Below are 23,682 nucleotides of genomic sequence, written 5' to 3' on the forward strand. Positions count from 1 at the left end.
TCGGGAACCAAATCACTGGAAACCCCAAAAGTCGATACCAGAGAGGAATGGCGGAGGAGGAGCCGACGACGGCGTCAATGTCACCGTCAACGGACGAGGACAAGTATAAGGGAATGGCGGCAGAAGCAGAAGCAGCGGCGGCATCAATGGCTTCGATGGCGGAGGATCTGCAGCGTTCGGTGATGCAATCCAGGGACTCTGCTCTTCGTTCTGCTCGGATTCTCCAACATAATATGCCCCAATACATGGACAAAACCGCTTCCAGCTACAGGGCCTACGAACATGCTTTCTTCCACAAAATCAAAGGTCCATTACTCTCTATTCTTACTTGTTACTGTTTACATCATCTAATTTACTCAAGAATTGAACATGTTGAAACCGTAATCAATTGAACATGTGAATTTTGCTGCTGCAGAAGGAGTGAAGAGTGCTGCAGAAAACCCAGGCTCAGCCATTGGAATTGGCCTCACTGCTGCCTTCATTTTTTTACCAGGCAGGTCTAGGTCCTTTTTTCTATTTGGACTTGTATTACTTCATATGCTCAGAAGTCTCCCGCTCACTTTTTTTGCATTCTAATGTCTGCAGGACCTAGAAGGTTCTTATTTCGCCACACATTCGGTCGATTTCAGAGCCTCGAGGTTGTCTTCTGTATATGCCCCTCTATCAATCTCAATACAAGTTCCCTCTTCTTCTGTATTTGATCGATTTAATTTTTGTGCAGGCAAAATTTGCTAAAGCTGAGAAAAATGTAAACCAGTTCAACTTTTCTGTTGATCATCTGAAGCGGGAGAGCAACAAACTCATTGAGAGGGCATCTTTAGCTGAAAAGCAAATGAATTTTGGCCAAACTGATCTCATGTACACACCCCATTCAACCACATCTACCTTACCTATGTTTGGTGTCTGATTATTTTAACTAATTTATGCAGCGAGGTGGGAAGTCGCATTCAATCTCTATCCAAATCTGTTCGCAAGGTTGAAGCGCAAGCTGCAGGTTTGAGTTCCTTACTGATCAGAGTTTCTTTACTTGTCATGACATTGTAGCAACTTTTTTTGTTGTGACAAACTTGGATTTGGAAAAAACAAATGACTCAATGTAACATTCCCCGTTATATGACTTATTCTTATATAGATTTGATGGATGGGCTGCGGGAAATTCCTAGTGGGGAAGCTTTGAAGCTCAGAGCACAGGCAAGCTAAACACTGTTTACACTAGACTATGTTGTCTTGTTGTTCCATAGACTTGTAACACAAACACATAGCCCACCTTAATATGCTTCTGATTATGTCCATTGTTTTAATGGATATCATTACTTTTATACAGGTAGCTGCAATGACATCAGAATTGAAAACTCAGAAGGCTGTGATGGACAAACGCATAATGAAGATTTCGGACTTAGGACTTCCAGTGTGACAGCGAGCTGTTGAAAAGCCATTTAGACTTCAACTTTGATATCAGACCGGGGGTGCTTTCCCTCCCCATTCTCTTTTGTTTTGATAATTCATGTTTGGTATGCAACAACTGGTTCTGTTTTGTAATAAAGTATAGTATACACAGTAGATGGTGACTGAATTTTGTCATAGCAAATGGAAATGAGATAAGTATAACAGGTGAGCTCGAGAAGTCGAGGACTAGTTTCCAAAGTGAAGAGTAATCGATTTATGAAGGAACTGCAGTAGGAACAACGGTTACAGTCTGCATTTGAATCTTCAATGTTACTTACTTGACTGTTTCCTACGGACCTTCTCATCTTATATAAGGATTCCCCTGTTTCAAGTGAAGAAGGTTTGAGATTTTCAGGTTATAATAGAGAGACGAAACTGAAACTCTGAAAGTGCTGAGTTGAACTTCTGAGTCCTTAGTTTTTTGACTTTATCATACCACATACAATTCTGCTTTAGCGAAGACAATTTATCCAATCCTATGCCATTGTTCAAACCGAACTTAAGAGTTAACAAGCAGTGGCGCGTGGGGAAACAGAATAGATGGGAAATGTGAAGCACCAAGTTAACGCGCAAATAATTAGCAGGCAGCGGATGCAGGGTAATAAAATTGCTCAAGGATACACTTTAAAGTTTAAACTGTTCGATTGCAGACTACAGGGAGACCTGTACGCAAATAATTAGCAGGCAGCGGATGCAAGTTAATAAAATTGCTCAAGGATACACTTCAAACTGTTCTATTGCAGATTGAAGGGAGACCTGTACAACGAGAACCCGAGTAGCCATCAACCCAAACATTCTCTAACAACATTCACATGATTGACATGATAAATGCCAACAAGTTCGATTTACCAAATCAGTTATTTCCTCATCTGGAATAACAAGTCTGGAGGCTTACCGGTTCCTCCACTACCAAAAGCAGAGAAACCACCAGATCCTTGCTGGCCACCGAATGCACCAAATCCACCACCTGATCATATTTGCACGATACAGATCAGCTGAATACTCGACAAATAAAACACATCAAAATTCATGAGAAAACAAAAATTAAATTACCACCTGCTGCATTGGCTCCTGCAAACCCGCTACCAGCTGGAGCAGCACCACCAAAACCCGAACTCCCTGCTGCTGCACCACCGAAACCCGAACCCCCTGCAGCCGCCCCGCCAAAACCCGAACCCCCTGAAGCCGCCCCGCCAAAACCCGGACCCCCTGAAGCCGCCCCCCCAAAACCCCCAAACCCTGAAGCCGCACCGCCAAAACCCCCAAACCCTGAAGACGCACCGCCAAAACCCCCAGCCCCTGAAGCCAAAGCAGCAAATCCACCACCACCAGAAGCCACAGCCGCAAAACCGCCAACAGTAGAAGAAGCGCCTGCAAATCCTCCGGTGGCAGCATCTGACAAACCACCTGTAGGTTTATTGCTAGCAATGCCACCACCAAAACCACCAGGTGATCCAAAACCAGTTCCTGGTAAAGCAGTACCTAGCTGTCTCGACTGTCCAAAAGCACCCAAAACTGATCCCAATGCCTGCTGCCCTGGTCCAACCTGTGATGGCTGGCCAAACCCACCCGGACTGGGATATGGGGCCGTAGTACTAGTGCCAAACCCACTAGCAAATGCACCTGGATTTGCTGGCTGAGATGATGGAGAAGGATGGAGAGACTGGAAGTTAAGAGATGCAGGCTGAAACAACCCTCCACTAGGAACAGTCATGGGGAAAGGCGAAGTTGCCACATTTGTTGCTGCATTACCAAATGATCCACCAAATGGATTGGGTTTAGCAGCGGTCGGGTTAGGGGAAGAGCCAAGCTCAAATGCACCGAGGCTTCCAAAATCAAGTCCAACCAGGCTACTTGTGTCAGGAGCCTCTTCATCCATGTCATCCTCCTGGGCATTTTGGACATCTATGGTTCTACTAGCAGCACTCCCTGAATTGGAGAGTGCTGCAGGAAATAGAGATTGTCCAGCAGATGTCTGTTCCTGCTGAGCATTTACAATCACATTCAGTGTAGGACCTGATGTATTCTTCAAACTGGGTTGGCTTCCTGGTGCCACCACTGGTGCAGGACTAGCATTGCTGAAACTGGACTGATTATCAGGAGCTAGGCCTGTTGAATTTTCAACTGTAACTGGAGGTAATATCAAAGGTTTGAGATTTGGATTAGTTTCAGCAGGAGAAGGTCCAGAATCCACTGGGGGTACTATAGTATTAGAATTCACAGCAGTCTTTGATAGTGGTTGAATCTCTGTGTCTGGAGATTCTGATGCGGACTTCGTCGCAGGTGCAATGTCAGAGGGCAATGGTGATTTTGAAACACTCATCGAGAAAGAACCAGAAGGTACAACAACTGGAGAGGGAAAAGCTGATACTGGGAATGATGTTGAGACAGGTTTATTCATATCAGCTGTAGTCTTTGAGTTTGTCAAAGGTCTGTTTGGAGACATCAAGGAGGGTAAGGAAGGCAAAGTTGATGAGGCACTTGATACAGACGATAGAGAAGCTGATGAGGAACTAAATATTGAAGATGGGGGTGCTGAAACTGACATTGAGGATGTCGCAGAAGGGGCCACAGAAACAAGAAATGAGGAAGAAAATGGAGAATTATGTTTTTTCCCAGATTCTGGAGATGGAATTGTTGTGTTCAAAGGCCTATCCTTCAAACTATTTTCTATTGGAAGTACACCATTTTCAGGAGATGAATTTGGCATATCGTAGGTTTTCTTAAGCACTGGAGCTGTCTGTGTAGGTACCATAAAAGTATATGGGTTTTGACTAGTGTCTGATGGAAAAACAAACTTTTCCCTTGCAGAAACTGATTCGGACTTCTTAACAGATATTATGCCCCCACCAGAATTTTCTGCTGTCTGGTTAATTTCCCTCATAAAATTTTGCCTTGCTGATTCCTTTGGAAAAACAAATGGAGTTGCAGGGTTTTCCAAAGCCTGTTTTGAGTGTGTATCCTGGATGCCTGCATAAAATATAATTTCATGCATAAGCAACAATCAGCTAGTGTTCCCTGTCAAAGACAAGAATGAACTCCAAAGTCTTTCCAATTTGAACATTCTCGGAGCTCACCTTTGTTTTCAGATGGATGAAAGAGCGTTGCAGGCACCGTGTGATCCTGTGGATGAGTAACGGCTGAACGCTCCAGGCGAGGGCTAATGCGTTGCTTATCAGCCGATAATGATGATCTATTCACACTTACCTTCCCACTTTCTTGCAAAAGCAACCTTTTGACAGTGGCTTTTGTAGGCTCGTAGTTCGCCCAGCTCTAAATCATGATCATGAAAAAAAAAAAAAGAGTAAACATGAGTCATGCAGGAAGTGGCTTTTTCAATCAAGGATACAAAGATTGAATCTAAGGAATCATTACCCTATCTAGTGAGTCTCTCCTCCTCCTTGCAGTTTCTGGTTCATAATTCTTTGTGGCGCTTGAATTTCTCCTGGGTCGATCTTTAGCAGTAGATGAACCCAAAGAGAATGATAGTTTCTCTTTGGGAGTACCACGAAACTTTGACACATCTGGGGAAGGGGAACTGAAAGAGGCATCATAAGTAATCCCTATAGTTTCAAACAACTCCTTTTTCACATTCTTCTGTTTTACAGAAGGCGGCTCAATCTTTAGTGCCACCATTTGTTTTGATAGACACTCAGACAGTTGATCGGCTGCAGCTAATTGTGATGTCATTGTGCTATGTAGACTATGCAAGGACTGAGTGTGTCTGCAATATAATATATCAGTGAAGTTAGAATGTCTTAATGGCCTGTGTTTAGTTACCTAAAAGTCTAAAACAAATCCATCATATCAGTATACTGCTGTTTAGAATCTCAATTGCTGAGTTGTATTGAACTGCTAGGAAAGAAATTGCCACAGGTTAGAAATATTCGATCAATTGTTCAGCAAATATATTTTCATAAGGTGTCATAATATATGAAAGGAAAAAGGTAGATGCACAATGAAAGCGATGATGAAGTTAACGTGAACAAGGAAAATAAATTGAATAAAATAAAAAATAAAATTTACAACATAGTGTTTTCAGATTTTGAATATTTATAATTTACTTTTTCTTTCTTTCTCTCCTTTTCACTTCTTCATGTTTACGACTTAAAACATGTCGTCCCAAACGCTGCAAATAAAAGGTTCGGACTTCTTCTAAGATTGTGCCTTTCATGTTATTTAAAATAAAAAGAAGATACCAGAAAAAAAAAAGACTAGATTCAATTTCTTATTAAAGCGAATCATTTGATATACCTTGAATGCCCAAATCGACTTTGTGAAGAGCTTTGACCAGCATGAACTCTATCATTTTCACCAAATTTGTTAAGCTCAAGGCCATTAAAATGTCTTTCCAACCTAATTAACTGATCAGTCAAATCCTGAAATACATTTAACAAATTAGAAGCAACCTTTAATACTGCTCTCCAAATGTCCAACATTGCACCATTAGGTAAATGAAAAGAAATAGAATAGAATAGAAATCATAAATAAATAAAACAATGGGTAAAAGGTTTCAGAAACATCGATAGACTAGGTGTGACCTGATTCATTTTTGAAATATGTCGCCTCTTCAGCTCAAGTTCTGAACTCAATTTCTGACCACTCCAGAAGTCCCAATATTGGCTATCAGAAGCTTGTTTCACAATCCCGTCCATGTATATTTTCCGTGCCAGTACTGAAGCAATTGAACAATCATCTTTGATTAAGAGTGATGTATAACTTGAACATGTATATATACAAAGCTTTCTGCTTTAGAAACTATACATTTGCAGCATTAAAAGTACCTTGTATAGTCATGTCAAAAAGATGTTGTACTTCATTAAGTCGTTCATTCATAGTGCCCTGCAAATTATAAAGACAACCAAGAATCTCACTTACTAATTGAAATAGATGTCATAGACTAGAACAGAGAAACGTTTCAATTAGCAAAATTTGATAATCTCTAGATTAGCACAGGATGAACGAGTTTATATTTCCAAAATTATACAATTATCAATATTTAATATTTCTTGATTAACACAGGAAGAACAAGTTTGTATTTCCAAAAGTTTCCAATTAAAAGAAGAACAATCAAAATATTAAGTAGCAAACATTACCTTCCATATTCGGCATCTCTCATACAGAATCCCAACCTCTCTCTCCAATGTTTCAACAGAACTTCTCTGATTAACAATGCAGGCATCCCTGAATCCACCTGGTTCCTCTATAGACTGTAGGAACATATCCAACTCCCTGGTCATCTCTGTTATCTGAATGAAAAAGCAAACTGATCAATAACTCAGAAAATGAGAATCTTCAGTCTCATGAACATTCCTTAAAGCCTATAGAAGATATGAAACGATTTTTAATATACACTAGAATGATATGGTAACCTAGTGGGACAAAAACAATCAAGGAAGAGGTAAGAATAATACAAAAGGACAAGTAATACCTTACAAAAAGCCTTCTACAAACACTTAAAAAACAAAATAAGGAAAATACATAAATTGCCCAGACAAGGAAGCCAAAGAGGCAAGAAATCTAATCCAGGGTTTAATAAAAGCCAACTATAGTGTTCTTGTAATTTTTCTAGTTTCTTTCTAAACGCATATTACATGCAAAACCCCATTGGAAAATAAACATAATGAGAAAAAGTAAGCAGAAACCGTCTTAATGTTAAAAAATTTGGTATTTAGCATTAACACCAACATCGGACAGAACAACTGTATAAAACTAGAAAATACTGTGCATATCACAGGAAATTTTACACAGATTAACCAATACCTATCAAGTACTAGTCATTCAAATTCCTTAGCTTATAAAGTCCTTTAGATAACTTATAACCATAAGATCTCAGAGGAGTTTTAAAAGGAAGTAAACGAAGGGATGTAAAATATTGGAAAGAAGGTTCATGGACATGATCATTACATTGCCAAATTTTTTTGATAAACTTGGTTCGGAGTTTGGCATCCTTGAATGGGGATGTTCTCTGTGATTTTCCTTCACTGGATAAATCTTGTGGTTGAAAGACTTGTCAATCAAAAACATTTCCTGTGATGACATTTGGAAGCTAGAAATGGGAGGTACGGGAGGTACTGATGCAATATTTCCACCAGCAGTTGATGATCTCCTTCCCCTGTTCTCAACTGGCATACCAGAAAAGCTTAATGTAGTTGAAGTTCCAGATCTGCTACCTTTAATAAAAGTTGAAGGCACACTTGGAGACTTTGCATCGGTGCCCATTGAAGATGTGATTTCACCACTTGAAGAGGACTGAGATGAAAACATTTGTAAATCTGTTGACTCCATTTTTCCTAGAGATTTCACCCCCGTCTCAACAAAAGAGACACTGCTCGTACCAAGTACAGAATTTTTTTGAGTTCCTGTCTTGCTCAAGTTCCTGAACACAAGACTATCCCCATCTTGGGAAAAAGAATCAGTACATGCATGTGGTATACCTTTGTTTTCCTGTACAGGGAGCTGCATTTGTTTACCATTTTTATTTAAGTGGGGGTTCGAGAAAATAAGTTCCTGTTGACCTTTAAACGACTGAGACCTTGTTAAAGGCTCCACTTTCTTGTTATTGTAGGTACTTTCTTCCTTGAGCACCGAAGTCTCGTTTAGAGCAAGAGACTTCTGGTCATCTTTTGTGAGGACATGAAGACTTACTATTCTGTCAAGTTCCTTTATGTCCTTATCAGCCCAAGGTGCCTCCACAGCAAGCTTTCCAAATTGTTCCTTCTGCAGATCGGGAGACAATTTAGCTGGTTCACATCCTACAGTTCCCAATGCAGCAGAATCTTCTTCCTCATCAGAACTAGAAACACTAGCAGGCTTAACTGTATCACCACTAACACTACAGAAAGGAAATGAAGAAAGAACCAATCAATTGCTAATACAGGCAAGCATATTTATAGTTCATAGAAGTATAAATACTTAAAAGACTGTGGCACAACAAGTGAGAACCTTAAACAGCTAACAAGAAAGATAAAGAACAACGTGCAGAGATTCAATCAGTTTTTTGAGAGAACAAGAAGCTACCTGGCAACATGGTACATAATTAGCTTTCCGTCTAGTGTCAGACAAATTAGAATGCAGTATGGTGAGAGTTCTCTCTGTTCCATTCCAAGTCCGACACTGACTTTCTGGCTTACTGAAATTTTGTCCATGCAGAGCCCCAATATCAAATTATCATCACCATTTTCTGAAACAGAAGAAAAAAATTAGACTGATCAACATATAACCAACATTACAACGCCAAAGAAACAAAATAATGAATGGAGTGCTGATGCATACGAGACCATTATATGGTTGACAATGTGCATACATTTCCAATCAATACTGCGGGTAATGATCACAAAGTTATCATATATTGTGTCTCAACCCATGAAAATTTTAAGTTAATTAAACATGATCTGCAAGTGACTTTGAAAAGAAGAAACAAAGACCACATAACACGACAGCAGTGACCAACATGCTGATGGAGCTCAATCAACTGAACAATAATAGTCTTAGTTTAACTGAACCACTAGTAGTTAGTCTAGATCAGAATTCTGAGAACCTTGAAGCTCAATTCTCGGTTTCAAATTATCTCGTACGATATCTACAATTACAGCTTCATTGTTTTCCTCCCCCAGCGACCAACTAAGGTATACAACATGCTGATCCGCATTCTTCTTGTTAGCAGTTATTGCAAGTTCACTGCAATCATATCACCAAGTGAATATATGAGTTGCCATTACAATTATATCAAAATAAGTTGGTTCCATTCAGTCAACTGATAAAAGCTCAAGTATGGGGGACTTGACAAAAATGCATACCATTCCTCCAGATAGCTCAATAATAAGTATGGTCCGCTTCCAGACGGCAAAATGTCATCAATGATACATGAAAACATATCATAGAAAGATCTAACCACTGGCTTGCAGGATTCCTGCAAGAAAGGTTTCATAACATTAGAATATACTTGAAATACAATTACCATGCTTATGTACAGGACTTTTCATTCGGTACACCACAATGCTTATGTGAAAGACGTGCTATTTTTTTCTTCTGAATTCATCAACTTCGTGAATTAGAAACCCATATTTGAAAGTGCGTGGCATACAAATTGGAGAGTGAGAAGTTATACTCAAGAACCAATGACGCCAATAGGACCCACCCAATTGATACTATAGATCAAATTCTTTTCTTTAACTACATCTAACTAGATTAAGCAAAACTCTCTTGCTGGTGAGAATTTGAAAAGCCATTATAGACAAAAGACAACTGTAAATACAACTTTGCACATACCAAAGCACCAGCAACCAAAAACATGTTTGGATACATAAAACATTTGCAAAATCACCACTAACAGATGAAACTTTAGTTGTAAAACAGAAAAGTTAGATGAAGCTAATTAAAGAGCAGATGCTTCAGCTGGTTTCTTGCTAATTTATTGATTTTAACCGATGATGTACTGCAAAACTAAGTACAGGATTATAATTCTAAACCAAAACAACCTATCAACAAGGAAAAACATTAGCACACAGATTGCTTACATTAGTGAATTTGCCATCTTTGATTTGTATTACTTGTACAAGGTAATTTTCTTCATTCCCATCTGCATTCAGTTGAAAGTATCCCAAAATGATGCTATCAGAGCGAACCCACCTGATAGTATCCACTGATGATTGAGAAAATACTTCAGTTTCAGAGCTTGATAATGGCCAATCTTGTAATAAAAACTTAATTCATATCAAGACAAAAGGCATGGCAACAGGTAAACAGGCATGGAAATAAAACCATCAAATCTAACATACCTTTTATGATGGAGTTTGTATCAGGATCATCAAGCCAGGACTTGAATGAAAGTAGCATAGATGACTTCTCAACAAAGTTAGATGACAAAATGTAAAGAGTATCCTTCCTTGCCACAGCAATTAATTTTCCTTTTAAGCTCCATTCAACTATGACCAAACACAAGTCAAAATGAGCATTAGCTGGACATGGTACAGCCTATCTTATAGTTTGTTACTGAGACTTCAAAACTGTATTCACAACTATATGCTACCGCAGTATAGTACAGCAGACAACTACATTCAACATTCAAACCAAAAAGTAAAGTCATCTCTCTAAGGAAACAAAAGTAAAAAAAAAAAGGTTACAGATCTCTTAGGTAGCATTCTTGTTGAGCCAATCGGGAAGTTCAAACAGATCAAATCAAGATTTAAGTTCATAGCATATAGTAGCTAAGTATGACAATCATCAGATATATATAAAAACAAGTACTATCATTCATTAACACAATGTAACTAAGATGATGTATATGATATACATAAAGATATAAAAAAAATACCAGCATCAACATTGTCCATTAGATCCTTCAGAGGGCCACCAACCGTTCCATGATAGAGCTTTCCGAGATTTGAAAGAAGCACATATATATTTTCTGATTTCTTTGTCCATTGCATGTCCTTGACAGAGCTGGAATCACTGAGTGAGCAAGAGTAAGATGGTTCTATACACTGCATAACGAGGAACAAACCGAAGACTGAAAACATGTAAATTGCACAAACAAATATTACATGATTCCTAGCAGCATTCCAATTCAATAAAGCCTAAGGCAAGGCTGATAGATTAAACAGTGCACTTGTTAATGGAAATGGAACCTTATCGAGGAGAGAACCGACGGAGAAGAAGTGAATGTCGGAATCTGCAGTAGCTACAAGAGTATAATTATCGGTAGAGAGTGCGAGAATGTGAAGCTTGGCAAGGGGAACGTCAACAACACTCAGCTGCTGTATGGATGAAGATGAACAAGAGCTTCTTCCCTTCTCCTTAATCTCGGCGGCGGAGGCCATAACATCTCTAGTCCTCGCGACGAAAAACCCTAAACGAATTGAATCAACACTAGTTGTTAGGTTATATGAAATTAGAAAGCAATTCGGAGCTAGCAATCTTACCGGAAGAATGAGCGACGAAGAGGAGGCCGTGCTTCTCCGATACGGCGAGTGGCCGGGAGGGGCTGCTTTGGGGATCGAAGGTGAAATCATCAGTCCTAATCGGAAAGGCCTCGCCGATCTTATCAAATATGTAGTCGTCTGTCTCTACAAGGTTTCCTTCAATTTCTTCTTCGACTTGAACGATTTTCTTACTCATACTTGTTCTTCTTCTTCTTCTTGGCCGAAACCCTAAACTCAGCTTACGGTGTGAAGAGTTTGGGCGGGAATACTGACCGCAGCCCTAAACTCAGCTTCCTCCCACCCACCGCTATTGTTTTTCACTCCAGTTTATGCCCGCCGGTCATTTCTTTTCGATAAAAAAAAATCAAATAAAAATGTACTATCTCCTAACTTATATCAGAAAAAAGTCACTATTTATGAATTAATTTTAAAAAAGTCATCACGCGAAAATTATAAAAAGATCAATAAAATTAGAAAAAAGTCACTTTAGAAATATTTTATAGACTATTTTACCATTTCTTACTTTTTTTTTTCTTTTTTTTTCTTTTTTTTCTAATTTTGGTCATAACTTTCTCGTCCGGCGATAGATTTTAACGAAATTGGTACCGTTAGAAAGATCTTGCTTCCCTCTTTCATTTGATATACTACCCACTCCAAATTGACCAACCTTACAAGGCGCAACAACCATCACAAAGGGTTGCCGCCATCAATGGTGGTGCTTCAAGCAATTCCGGTGAAATCGAAGCTCAAGGATCCCTAATTCATGTTATTCTCTTCATTCTGAGCATACTTATACCAATCTCATTTGAATTTTAACAAAATTTCACATATTTCCACATTTCCTCTCGGCATGTCACAGCTTCTGTCACAAACGCTGTCACAAATCCTGTCACATACGTTGTCACAGCTCCTGTCACAGACGATGTCACAGCTCCTGTCACACTATTTTTTTGTCTGTCACACAAATATTTGTTCTGTGACAGGTAGTGTGACAGGTGGTGTGATAGGTGATCACACAAATCTCACACAGTCACTGTGATCACACTCTCATGGCGTTAGAGTTCAAATCCCACCGCGACAACGCATGGTACGACGCCATCCTCTCACTGAGCAAACCAAAAATAACGCACATCACGACAGACTACTGGATGAGCTGCGCCATTTGCAATATCCAGCCATCGTAAAATCTTCGACCCACCCTTTTTACTACAACCCTATCATGTGCAAAAGCATAACAATCTTCCTCACTATTTATCCACGCAACATCTAAACAGTGTTTCCACATATGCTGCATTCCAACCCCTCTCATTCACCTCGATCGACAACTCACCCATGCACATTTCCCCACCAAGAACAGAGTACCCTTTGTTCCATTATCAGAGAGAGAGAGAGAGAGAGATGCGCAAACAAACCCACCGATAAATAATGTTCACTCGTAATCCAAAGCATTCAACGATACAAAACTCATCGATAGTACTCAATATTCGCAGTAGTGTGTGAAAACCGAACACTCAAACTGAATATAAATTCACACAGCACAAATACACAATCAAAACCAAGACGAGCTTTAAGATAGAGTCAGTGGCACGCCGTAGTGTTTTTTATTTTTATGGGCAACGCTTTAAGAAAATCAGGATACTGATTTTTTTCTAATTTTCGTATCTTACTTGACTTTTTTCTAAATACATGCATCAATTGTGACTTTTTTATAAGAAGTCCAAAAAAAAAACTGTAGGGGGTAAGTTTACAAGTAACGAATTAGAGGGTAAATTGATTAGATTGAAAGTGTAGATACTCATGTTTACCCCAAGAGGTTTGAGGGTAACTGCGTGTCAATACCTAAACTTTTTATCTGATTAATTTACAAACTTTCTATTTGATTAATTTCCCCTCTCAAGTTTTCAATTTTTACAGAATCGTTTGAAAGTAAAATATTTGGTGAATAAAACACTTCTTAGATATTGTCTGCTTTAGGCCTACTGATTCACACAGTTCTGTTATTGTGGTTACGCCCCAAAATGCATCTTCACTATGTGAAGTTGACCATGCTCATATAAACATATTTTTTTCACTCTCCCCGAGAGGATGTGGAATCTGTGGTCTACCTACCTACCAGCCAAGCATCACAATCCACCCCCATTAAAGGGCCAACGTCCTCGTCGCACACTTCCGATCGGGACATGTTTTGATACCATATGTAACAGCCTAGTCTACATAGCTGAGATATTATCCACTTTAGGCCCACTGGCCTGCACGGTGTTGTTCTTAAAGTTGCATCCCAAAACACGTCCTCACTATGAGAAGCTAACACTGCTCATATAAACACAGTTTCAACTCTCCCCCAAAAAATGTGAGATCAGTAATCTACCTACCTACTAGTTTCCTAGTCATGAGTCACATTTAATATAATTCTATTATGATCCAATAAGAGATCATTAGGGTAATAGACCCAATATTAGAGCCTCATTTGAAGTTAACCCACACCTAAATAGTTTTTCAATCTTCACCCAAATTCTTTTTCAACAAGTCTATTTTACCCCTTTAATTATTTTCATTTCCTTAATATTAGCTTCCATTTAAAATCATGTCTAATTTAATCATACCACTAATTTTTCATTACTTTAACCCTAAAAAAATATTTGGTGAAAAACGTAGAGGAACCATAATGGCCCTTTGTTTCAATAACAAATTACTCAAAAATACGAGACAACAATTTAGTTTACAAATAACTAACTATTTAATTTGATAGAACAAATAAAGACCAAATGATGGCAAATTGTCACATGTCATAAAATATTTTACTTTTTTACCCCTATTTGACCCATAGTGTTTGCTACCATCAATGAAGAGGTTATCTGCTACTGTCGATTATAAAAACTAACTGTTATTGTCGAATATAAAAACTAACTGCTACTGTCGACTATAAAAACTAACTACTATTGTCGAGTTAAAAACTAGCTAGTACTGTCGACTTGGAAGACACATGCTACTGTCGACTTGGAAGACACATACTACTGTCGACTTGGAAGCTAGATTTACGGTCAACTATAAATATAACTACTACTGTCGACTTGAAAGGTACATGCTATTGTCAACTATAAATCTAGCTGCTACTATCGACTGAGAAACTAACTGCTAATGTGGTTTTTGGTGAGTACAATTCTAAATTTCTAAATTTCTAAAAACATATGCAATATGGTACTTAAATGAAAACTCATGACATAAGGAACAACTTTATATAATGGCTCACATTCAAATTGCCGGTGGTTTGGCCGGAAAACTTAAATTTGCCGAAAATAAAAAACTAAAAAATGAGGAGAGAGAAATTTGTTAGATCTATGAGTGTCATTTAGTAATTTTCACGAAAATAATGATATTTTAGATATTTTGTATTAATTAATTAATTAATCAGTTTTGTTCTACTTATTATTTGAGCTTGAACTTATGTTCTAATTTGTATAAGAAATATAAAAAATGCGTTTTTAGTTAATTCAAATATAGTCTAATACCGATAAGTAATTTCTCATTGTTTCAACCCACCTTGAGGGATAGGGGCTACTTTAATGTGAGGATATCCCCTTGATTATTGACCTCCCAACCCAGATTCTAAAGTCAATAATCTAGGCTCTGTGTTTCTCTACTGCATGCACCTCATGGACTCGCTCTCCATATCCTTGAAGGCAACGAACTATGCCCCATGAGTTACACCCAAACTCCCAAAGAGTCTTATCCCCCAAATCAATTGGGATCAAAAGAGACTCCATACCGCAACCTATAAACACAGTTACAACTCCCTAAAAACATGTCAGTTCTCATAGTCTACCTCTTGTTGCATAATTGAGCACAATCTACTGAGTTAATCATCACATGGTTATAAATCAGCAACCCTCAATCCCTAAGTGGCTTATGATGATCTTTAAATAAAAAATTAGATTTTACCTAAAATGTTATGGTTTTGGTTATGGTTCTCCTGAGATTTCATACTATGGCTTCTAAGCTCCAATTTCATCTTAGAAATTCCATATTGTTAGACTTTTCCTCGGTTTTTATGAAGTTTTACAAAAAATTATAGGAAACAAATTTGCTGACCACCAAAATGTTTATTCCTATAACCAATTGACACATGTCATCTTTATTGACGATGGTTAAATATCTAACAAAAATAAATTTCTGAAATTTTATCCCTCCCTCTCTTTCCCTCTCTCATTCTCTCCTTGTGTTTAGTACCTCCCTCACCCCCTGTATCTAGTCATGACACTTTCTTCTCAGATCTATTGATCAAACATCAGGGGTCTAATATATATGAAACCAACGATAACTAATCAAGCATACTTTCTCTTTCATCAACCCAGCCACTTTGATTATGGAACATTGATACAATGAACTCTATATGACTTATGTGGCTATATAAAATTGTAAATTGTAATACCCTAAGAATTTGAAAAGTGTATCTCTTTTATTTGGAAATTAGAAAACAGTATTCTTAAAGACTGTTGGAGATTTTTGTTAACGTGAGTTTGTCAAAAAAAAAATTTAGGGATTTTTGTCTAATAGCTAGAAGTTTAGTTAAATAGACAAATAGATTTAGTTGACATGTAAAAACAATAACAATAATAATAAAAAATAATAATAAGAGAAAGGGGGGAGGAGATTTCGAGAGAGAGAGAGAGAGAGAGAGAGAGAGAGAGCTACAATGAGTGACAAAGACTCTTATCTCTTTGCCGACTTCTCAATTTCTTTTCTCACGCGCAATTAGAGGAGAAGGGAGGAGGCATCTATCTCTCATGAGATATCGAGAAAGAGAGAAGGGGAGGATCAAAAGATGGTCTCTCTCCCTCTCTTCCCTGGCCAAGATAACACAAAATCTCGGGGAATCGGTGGAGTAGTTTTGTGGATTAGGCTGACAGCGAATGAATGTTTTTATAGAATTCATTCAATACACCTTAACTCTGGATTAATATGGGTTAGGGTGTTACATAAATTAAACCCGGAAAAAATTAAAAACAATAAGTTGCATCAAGGTATGAATCTAGGCAAATGGGAATCAATTTCCATTGTACTTATATAAGAATTAATTTTAATATGTAGAAATACTTAACTGTGGTTAGAAAATGACATGTGTCAATTGGATACGAGGGTGGGCATTTTAGTGGGCAAGTTAGGGTCATCGGTAAATTTGTTTCATAGAATTATGACCCATAAAGACATTTTTAAATGGCAAAATTGCTAAAATATACCACAAATTTAGCTGTAATTGTCAATTTGCACCCCGAACTTGCATTTAAGTCAATTTACTTCATAAAATTAGTAAAAATTGCCGATTTGCACCTCATCCGTTAAAATTATATGTTTCTATCCCATTTTGCATTACATGTCATGCACATGAGGGGGTACTGTTGTTATTTTCTATTTAATTTAAAAAAAACAAATAAAAATATTCTTTAAAAAAATGATTATTTTTTTAATCAAATTATTTATTTATATATTTTTTCTACATACTTAACACTATTTCGAATTAGGGCTCGTCAACGGGTCGGGCTCGGCCTGACCCGGCCCGCCCAGAGCCTTAGTACATTTAAATAAGGGACGGGTCGGGCCGTGCCGGGTATTTTCACAAATATAAAGATCCAAGCCCGCCCACCTAAAGCGGGTCTTGTGGGTTTTTGTGGGCTTTTACGGGCCGGGCCTTGTGGGCTTGTATTAGAAAAAAAAACATAATACTCTAATTTAAGGGTTTGAAACAATAAACAAAATTATTATAAAAAATTCTAAAAAAAGTCACAAATAAATTCGAAATATTGTCAATCAACACCAATAGATGTGATCTATAAAAATATCATCCATTTTGAACATGGTTTGACAGTCCGTACCTACGGTCAACCAAAAAATAGGCGTTTTTACATAATAAAACCTCATTAACCGGGGCTTTGCCAAATGAGTTTTCTCATTGCGACCACGCACGATCGGTGACAAAAATTAGGTGATTTCAGATATGTAAACAGCTTTCCACATTCGCATCTTGGTAATGGATCCCCCCTTAGGGCATATTAGTGTTCTTTCTTGTTTACCGGAAATTCCGACGGTAAAACGAGGTCCGAATTGGATGAAATTTTAAAATTGTCACTAAATATATATACCGATCACATCGGATGGTGCCGATCGATTCCAACAAGTTTCCTTCATATAGTCGCTTCATAATGTGATAGTTTTATTATAAACCCAATATAAATGTTATGATACATTAGTGGACACTTCGGCGATCGACAACTCCAGTTCGAAATATGGTCGATCGACACCAGCAGATGTGATCGGTATATATATTTAGGAAACCCATAAATGGGGTTTCATCCATTTTGGACATTGTTTGACTGTTCGGACCGACGGTCAACTGAAAAAGAAGAGTTTTGACATATTGAAACCCCATTCACCGGGGCTTTTCCAAATGGTTTTCTTTAATGCGACCGCGCACAATAGGTAACCAAAATTAGGTGATTTAGATATGCAAACGGCTTTCGACGTTCGCATATTTGTAATAGGTCTTCCCTTATGGCATATTAGTGGTGTTTTCGATTTACCGAAAATTTTGACGGTTAAACGAGGTCTGAATTCGATGAAAGTTTTACAGGGTTACTAGATATATATACCGATCACATCGGCTAGTGTCGATCGATCTTAAGAAGTTTCATTCATATAGTTGCTTCATAATGCGATAGTTATATTATAAACCCAATATAAAGGTTATGATACATTAGTGGACACTTAGACGATCGCCAACTACAATTTGAAATATGGTCAATCAACACCAGCAGATGTGATTAGTATATATATTTAGGGACCACGTAAAAATTTCGTTCATTTTAGGCATGGTTTGACTGTTCGTACCTACGGTCAACCAAAAAAGAGACGTTTTAACATATTAAAATCCCTATTGACTGAGGCTTTGCCAAATGAGTTTCATTGGTGTGACCGCACACAATCGGTGACAAAAATTAGGTGATTTTCAGATATGCAAACGGTTTTTGGTGTTCGCATTTTGGTAATAAATCTTCCTTTATGGCATATTAGGTTGTTTTCGGTTTACCAGAAATTTCGACGGTCAGATGAAGTCCGAATTTTAAAGACTCACTAAATATATATACCAATTATATCGACTAGTGTTGATCGATCCCGAGAAGTTTACTTCAAATAGTTGCTTCATAATGTGATAATTTTATTATAAATCTAATAAAATATGTGTGTATAATATTTTATTATTTGATATGCTTTTACGCGCCGGGCTGGGTTTCACACCTCTAATCTAATCCCGGCCCTCTACCCAAGGAAGTGGGATTTGGCGAGCTTTCTTGCGGGCCAGGCTATGTAAAAACTCATCGGGCTTGCGGGCATCCACAGACTTCTTGGATCTGCGGGCTAAATGATGAGGTCTACTTCGAATTATATATTCAACATACCCACTAGGAGTGGACACGGTTCCATCCGGTTCGGTTTTGGACAAAACTCATAACCCAACCCAAATTCTAAATTCGTTTCGGTTCAGTTTTTCTATTTTAGAAAATGTGACCCACAACCCAACCCAACCTGTACGGTTCGTTTTCGTTCGGTATTTTTTTTTGTTTTACCCGTATGTAAAATACGTAATATTATATATTAATTTTAAATGTACAAATTTTAAAGTAAAGATGAAAAACTAATGGTCTAATGATTATTCCATACCTAATTGACTTATGCCTCATCATTTAGCCCGTGGATCTGAAAAGCTTGCCGAGGCCCGCAAGCCCGATGAGCTTTACCCGAAAACAACACTAATATGTCATAAGGGAAGACCTATTACCAAAATGCGAACACTAAAAGTTTTTTGCATATATTAAACCTAATTTTTGTCACCGATTATGTGCGGTCGCACAAAAAAAACCCATTTGGGAAAGCCCCGGTCAATTAGGATTTTAATATGTCAAAACACTTTTTTTTACCATAGGTACAGACGGTCAATCAATATCGAAAACGGACGAAATTTTTACGGGTTCCATAAATATATATGCTGATCACATCTGCTGGTGTCGATCGACCATATTTCGAACTGGAGTTATCGATCGCCGAAGTGTCCACTAATGTATCATACCTTTATATTAGATTTATAATAAACTATCGCATTATGAAGCGACTATATGATGGAAACTTCTCGGGATCAATCGATACCATCTGATATCATCGGTATATATATTTAGTGACCATGTAAAAATTTCATCCAATTTGGACCTTGTTTGACCGTCAGAATTTTCGGTAAACTGAACACACCACTAATTTGTCATAAGGGAGGATCCATTATAAAGATGCGAACGCCGAAAGCCGTTTGCATATCTGAAGTCACCTAATTTTTGTTACCTATCGTGCGCAGTCGCTCTGAAGAAATCTATTTGGCAAAACCCTGGTCAATGAGGTTTTATTATGTGAAAACGCCTCGTTTTTGGTTGACCGTAGATACGAACGGTCAAACCATGTCCAAAACCGACGAAATTTTTATGCGGTCCCTAAATATATATATCAATCACATTTGCTGATGTCGATCGACCATATTTCAAATTAGAGTTGACGATCACCTAAGTGTCAACTAATGTATCATAACCTTTATATTAGGTTTAAAATAAAACTATCCCATTATGAAGCGATTATATGAAGGAAACTTCTAGGGACCGATCGACACCAGCCGATGTGATCGGTATATATATTTAGTGACCCTATAAAAATTTCATCAAATTCAGACATTGTTTGACCGTCGGAATTTTTGGTAAATCGAAAACACCACTATTATGCCCTAAGGGAGGACCTATTACAAATATGCGAACGCTGAAAGCCGTTTGCATATCTGAAATCACCTAATGTTTGTTACCTATCGTGTGTGGTCGCACTGAAGAAATCTATTTGGCAAAGCCCCGGTCAATGGGGTTTCAATATGTCAAAACGCCTCTTTTTAGTTAACCGTAGGTACGAACGGTCAAACCATGTCCAAAACGGACGAAATTTTTACGTGGTCCCTAAATATATATACCGATCACATCTGTTGGTGTCGATCGACCATATTTTGAATTAGAGTTGGCGATTGCCTAAGTGTCAACTAATGTATCATAACCTTTATATTATGTTTAAAATAAAACTATCGCATTATGAAGCGACTATATGAAGGAAGCAAGACGGCTAAATAATGTGCCTCTTATACATTAGGTCAATTAGGTTAGAAATTAGGTGCGGATGTGAGGTCGACTACACTATTTTTTATTAAAAAAATAATAATAATGTAAAATTATAAATATGATAAAATGATGTCGTTTTGTAACGTTGACCATTGAGTTCGGGTTTTTCAGGTCAGTTCGGTTTCTAAGCGACTGAACCTAAAACCCAACCGAAACAGAATCGGTTCGGTTCGGTTTTTTTATTTTCGGTTCGGTTTTATTCGGGTTTCGGTTTGAGTTCGGGTCCGGTTTTTTTTCAGTTTTCGGGTCAGTTTGTCCACCCCGAATACCCACCCATTCAAATATAGTTTGTATATATATATATTTTATATGTACATATTTATTTTTAATTTTTATGTATTTATTTATAGTTTTCTAATATATTTTAACATACCATATCATGTAAAATAATAAATATATAAATTAATAACATGTTTTGAAAAAAAAACATAGTAGCAAGTGTTTCTCTTAAGTAATTGTATTAATTTATTTAATTATTAAATATGAATAAATATATAATGACAATATTGCCCCTCAAATGCATGACATATGACTTAAAATTGGATGGAAAACATTAAATTTAACGGATAGGGTGCAAATCGGCAATTTTTACCAAATTTAGGAGGTAAATTGACTCAAATGCAATTTTAAGGTGCAAACTGACAATTATGACAAACTTTGAGGGTGTAAATTGACATTTTTACCTTTTTATATATTAAGTTGTATTTTGATATTTATTATCAATATATGGAGTGACCTCATCCTCTTTTTTATTTTTTTATAAACGATGATGGTAACAATTTATTATTCATGAAAATGAGGTAAACTACATGAACACATCACGTCAACGGAGTCGCGGGCTACAATAAAAGTAAAATGTGTGAAATCAACCTAAACAAATTGAATCTAAACCTAGCGAGCAGGCAATCTCGATCACTGCAGCAAACCTTAAATAAAGCGCAAGATGAATATTGGAATGAGAGATCTGTTAGATAAGCGCAACATCGACACCAACCACTGTACTCGCCGATATGAGACCACAAGATCCAACCCCTAAGTAGGGGTGGCACTTAAGACCGAAAAACCGAAAACCGGACCGAAACCGAAAAAAACCGAACCGAACACAAACCGAACCGAACACACGAAAAACCGAACCGAACCGAATTAATCGGTTTGGTTTCAGTTTGGGCACATAAGAAACCGAACCGAACCGAAAAACCGAATTATTTATAAAATAATGTCGTTTTACGTTTATCTTACCGAATATTTATTTTGATTAATGTGATTTTAGGTTTATATTATATGTTTCTCTTTTGTAGTGTTATATATGTATATATAATCATCTATGTTTATATGTATGCTCATATATGTATGTTTCAAATAAGTTTGCTAAAACAAACACACATATATATATACAAGCGGATGTGTAATTATTAAATCCGCCTCAATATGAAGCAACTATATGAAGGAAACTTCTCAAGATCGATCGACACCAGTCGATATGATTGATATGTATATATAGTCACCTTGTAAAAATTTCATCCAATTCGGACCTCGTTTAACCGTCGGAATTTTCGGTAAACCGAAAACAACACTAATGTACCCTAAGAGAGGACCCATTACCAAGATGCGAATGAGAAAAGTTGTTTACATATTTGAAGTCACATAATTTTTGTCATCGATCGTGCGTGGTCGAAACAAGGAAACTCATTTGGCAAAGTCCCGGTTAATGGGGGTTTTATTATGTGAAAACGCAGGTTTTTTTGGTTGACCGTTGGTACGGACGGTCAAACCATGTTCAAAACGGACGAAATTTTTACGGGTTCCCTAAATATATATACCGATCACATCTACTGGTGTTGATCGACCATATTTCAAACTGGAGTTGTCGATCGCCGAAGTGTCCACTAATGTACCATAACCTTTTATATTATGGTTATAATAAAACTATCACATTATGAAACGACTATATGAAAGAAACTTATCGGAATTGATCGACACCATCCGATGTGATCAGTATATATATTTAGTGACCATTTTAAATTTTCATCTAATTCGGACCTCGTTTGACCGTCGGAATTTCCGGTAAACCAAAAACAACACTAATATACCCTAAGGGAGGACCCATTACCAATATGCAAATGAGAAAAGTTATTTACATATTTGAAGTCACATAATTTTTGTCATCGATCGTGCGTGGTCGAAACAAGGAAACTCATTTGGCAAAGTCCCGGTTAATAGGGTTTTATTATGTGAAAACGCCTTTTTTTTGGTTAATCGTTAGTATAGACGATCAAACTATGTTCAAAATGGATGAAATTTTTACATGGACCCTAAATATATATGTTGATCACATCTATTGGTGTCGATCGACAATATTTTGAAACTAGAATTTTTTTTTTTCAAAAAAAAAAAACCGAAAAAACCGAACCGAACCGAACCGTTCGGTTCGGTTTTCAGTTTGCATTATTGAAAAACCGAATAGTAAACCGAACCGAACCGAACCGAAATTGAATTTCAGTTTGGTTTACGGTTTGACCCTAAAACCGAACCGTTTAAACCGAATGCCACCCCTACCCCTAAGGATCAGAGATTGAGAGAAGAGACTTGGTTTGTTAGATCGCCAATCCCAAATGAACATGAAACTGGGTAGACCACCACCTCCTCTACTATCCCCGATCCCACTGCCCCCAAAGAGACATGCTAGGGTAAGGAGAATAGAGATGAGAGAAACAAGCCATAAGTGACTATTGGATCATAATTCACATATATTCTTATTCCCTAAAACATGGGATTTACTTGTTCTATGTCCTTAATTTAATATGAACTAATAAATTTTCATGTTTTGTAGAAAAATCTTGACAACAGGAGAAATTCCAAGCAAAGAGTTAATTTCCGACGAAAGAACATTCAGGTCGATAAAGTTTATTTAACACATGGCAAGAAACCCAAGACACAAGAACGAAGAAGCCCAAAAATGAAGATCAAAGCCCATTCAATTACATCTTGTTTCAAATACCCAATTCACCATTTGTCTCCTTGTTTTTAAGCCCTTAAATCTAGAGTTTAAGTCTCATCTTGACCCT

The 23,682-nt window shown here is 37.5% G+C and overlaps 2 protein-coding genes across 4 annotated transcripts; one reads left to right on the forward strand and one right to left on the reverse strand.

Moving 5' to 3' along the window:
- Window positions 1-22: 22 nt before the first annotated feature.
- On the forward strand, window positions 23-1,573 carry LOC126788134 (RGS1-HXK1-interacting protein 1). Its single transcript, XM_050514102.1, has 7 exons — window positions 23-306; window positions 416-493; window positions 586-638; window positions 722-858; window positions 930-994; window positions 1,133-1,191; window positions 1,325-1,573. Exons 1-7 carry the CDS (start codon window positions 48-50, stop codon window positions 1,412-1,414), a joined length of 741 nt encoding a protein of 246 aa, XP_050370059.1. The 5' UTR covers window positions 23-47; the 3' UTR covers window positions 1,415-1,573.
- Window positions 1,574-1,992: 419 nt separating this feature from the next.
- LOC126786620 (nuclear pore complex protein NUP214) lies at window positions 1,993-11,636 on the reverse strand. 3 transcript variants are annotated; one of them, XM_050512494.1, is made up of 18 exons: window positions 11,370-11,636; window positions 11,076-11,296; window positions 10,763-10,931; window positions 10,227-10,373; window positions 9,966-10,138; window positions 9,246-9,358; window positions 8,987-9,126; window positions 8,467-8,629; window positions 7,354-8,281; window positions 6,543-6,695; window positions 6,231-6,288; window positions 5,988-6,121; window positions 5,701-5,825; window positions 4,822-5,170; window positions 4,524-4,719; window positions 2,583-4,416; window positions 2,503-2,552; window positions 1,993-2,413 (listed from the first exon to the last, which is right to left on the reverse strand). In XM_050512494.1, exons 1-18 carry the CDS (start codon window positions 11,563-11,565, stop codon window positions 2,304-2,306), a joined length of 5,259 nt encoding a protein of 1,752 aa, XP_050368451.1. In that variant the 5' UTR covers window positions 11,566-11,636; the 3' UTR covers window positions 1,993-2,303. The 3 variants fall into 3 exon arrangements, with proteins under 3 accessions (XP_050368451.1, XP_050368453.1, XP_050368450.1); XM_050512496.1 differs by having other exon boundaries at window positions 2,503-4,416; window positions 9,966-10,090; XM_050512493.1 differs by having other exon boundaries at window positions 2,503-4,416.
- Between the last annotated feature and the right edge of the window lie 12,046 nt (window positions 11,637-23,682).

Source organism: Argentina anserina, chromosome 3, assembly GCF_933775445.1.
Source record: "Argentina anserina chromosome 3, drPotAnse1.1, whole genome shotgun sequence".
Lineage (NCBI taxonomy): Eukaryota > Viridiplantae > Streptophyta > Magnoliopsida > Rosales > Rosaceae > Argentina > Argentina anserina.

Coding starts and splice junctions, on each gene's coding strand:
- LOC126788134 (XM_050514102.1), top strand. CDS start 48: ATGGCGGAGGAGGAGCCGACGACGGCGTCAATGTCACCGTCAACGGAC. Junction 639..721: donor GTCGATTTCAGAGCCTCGAG/GTTGTCTTCTGT, acceptor ATTTTTGTGCAG/GCAAAATTTGCTAAAGCTGA. Junction 995..1,132: donor GGTTGAAGCGCAAGCTGCAG/GTTTGAGTTCCT, acceptor ATTCTTATATAG/ATTTGATGGATGGGCTGCGG.
- LOC126786620 (XM_050512493.1), bottom strand. CDS start 11,565: ATGAGTAAGAAAATCGTTCAAGTCGAAGAAGAAATTGAAGGAAACCTT. Junction 10,139..10,226: donor TACAAACTCCATCATAAAAG/GTATGTTAGATT, acceptor TTTTATTACAAG/ATTGGCCATTATCAAGCTCT. Junction 4,417..4,523: donor TCATCCATCTGAAAACAAAG/GTGAGCTCCGAG, acceptor TATTTTATGCAG/GCATCCAGGATACACACTCA.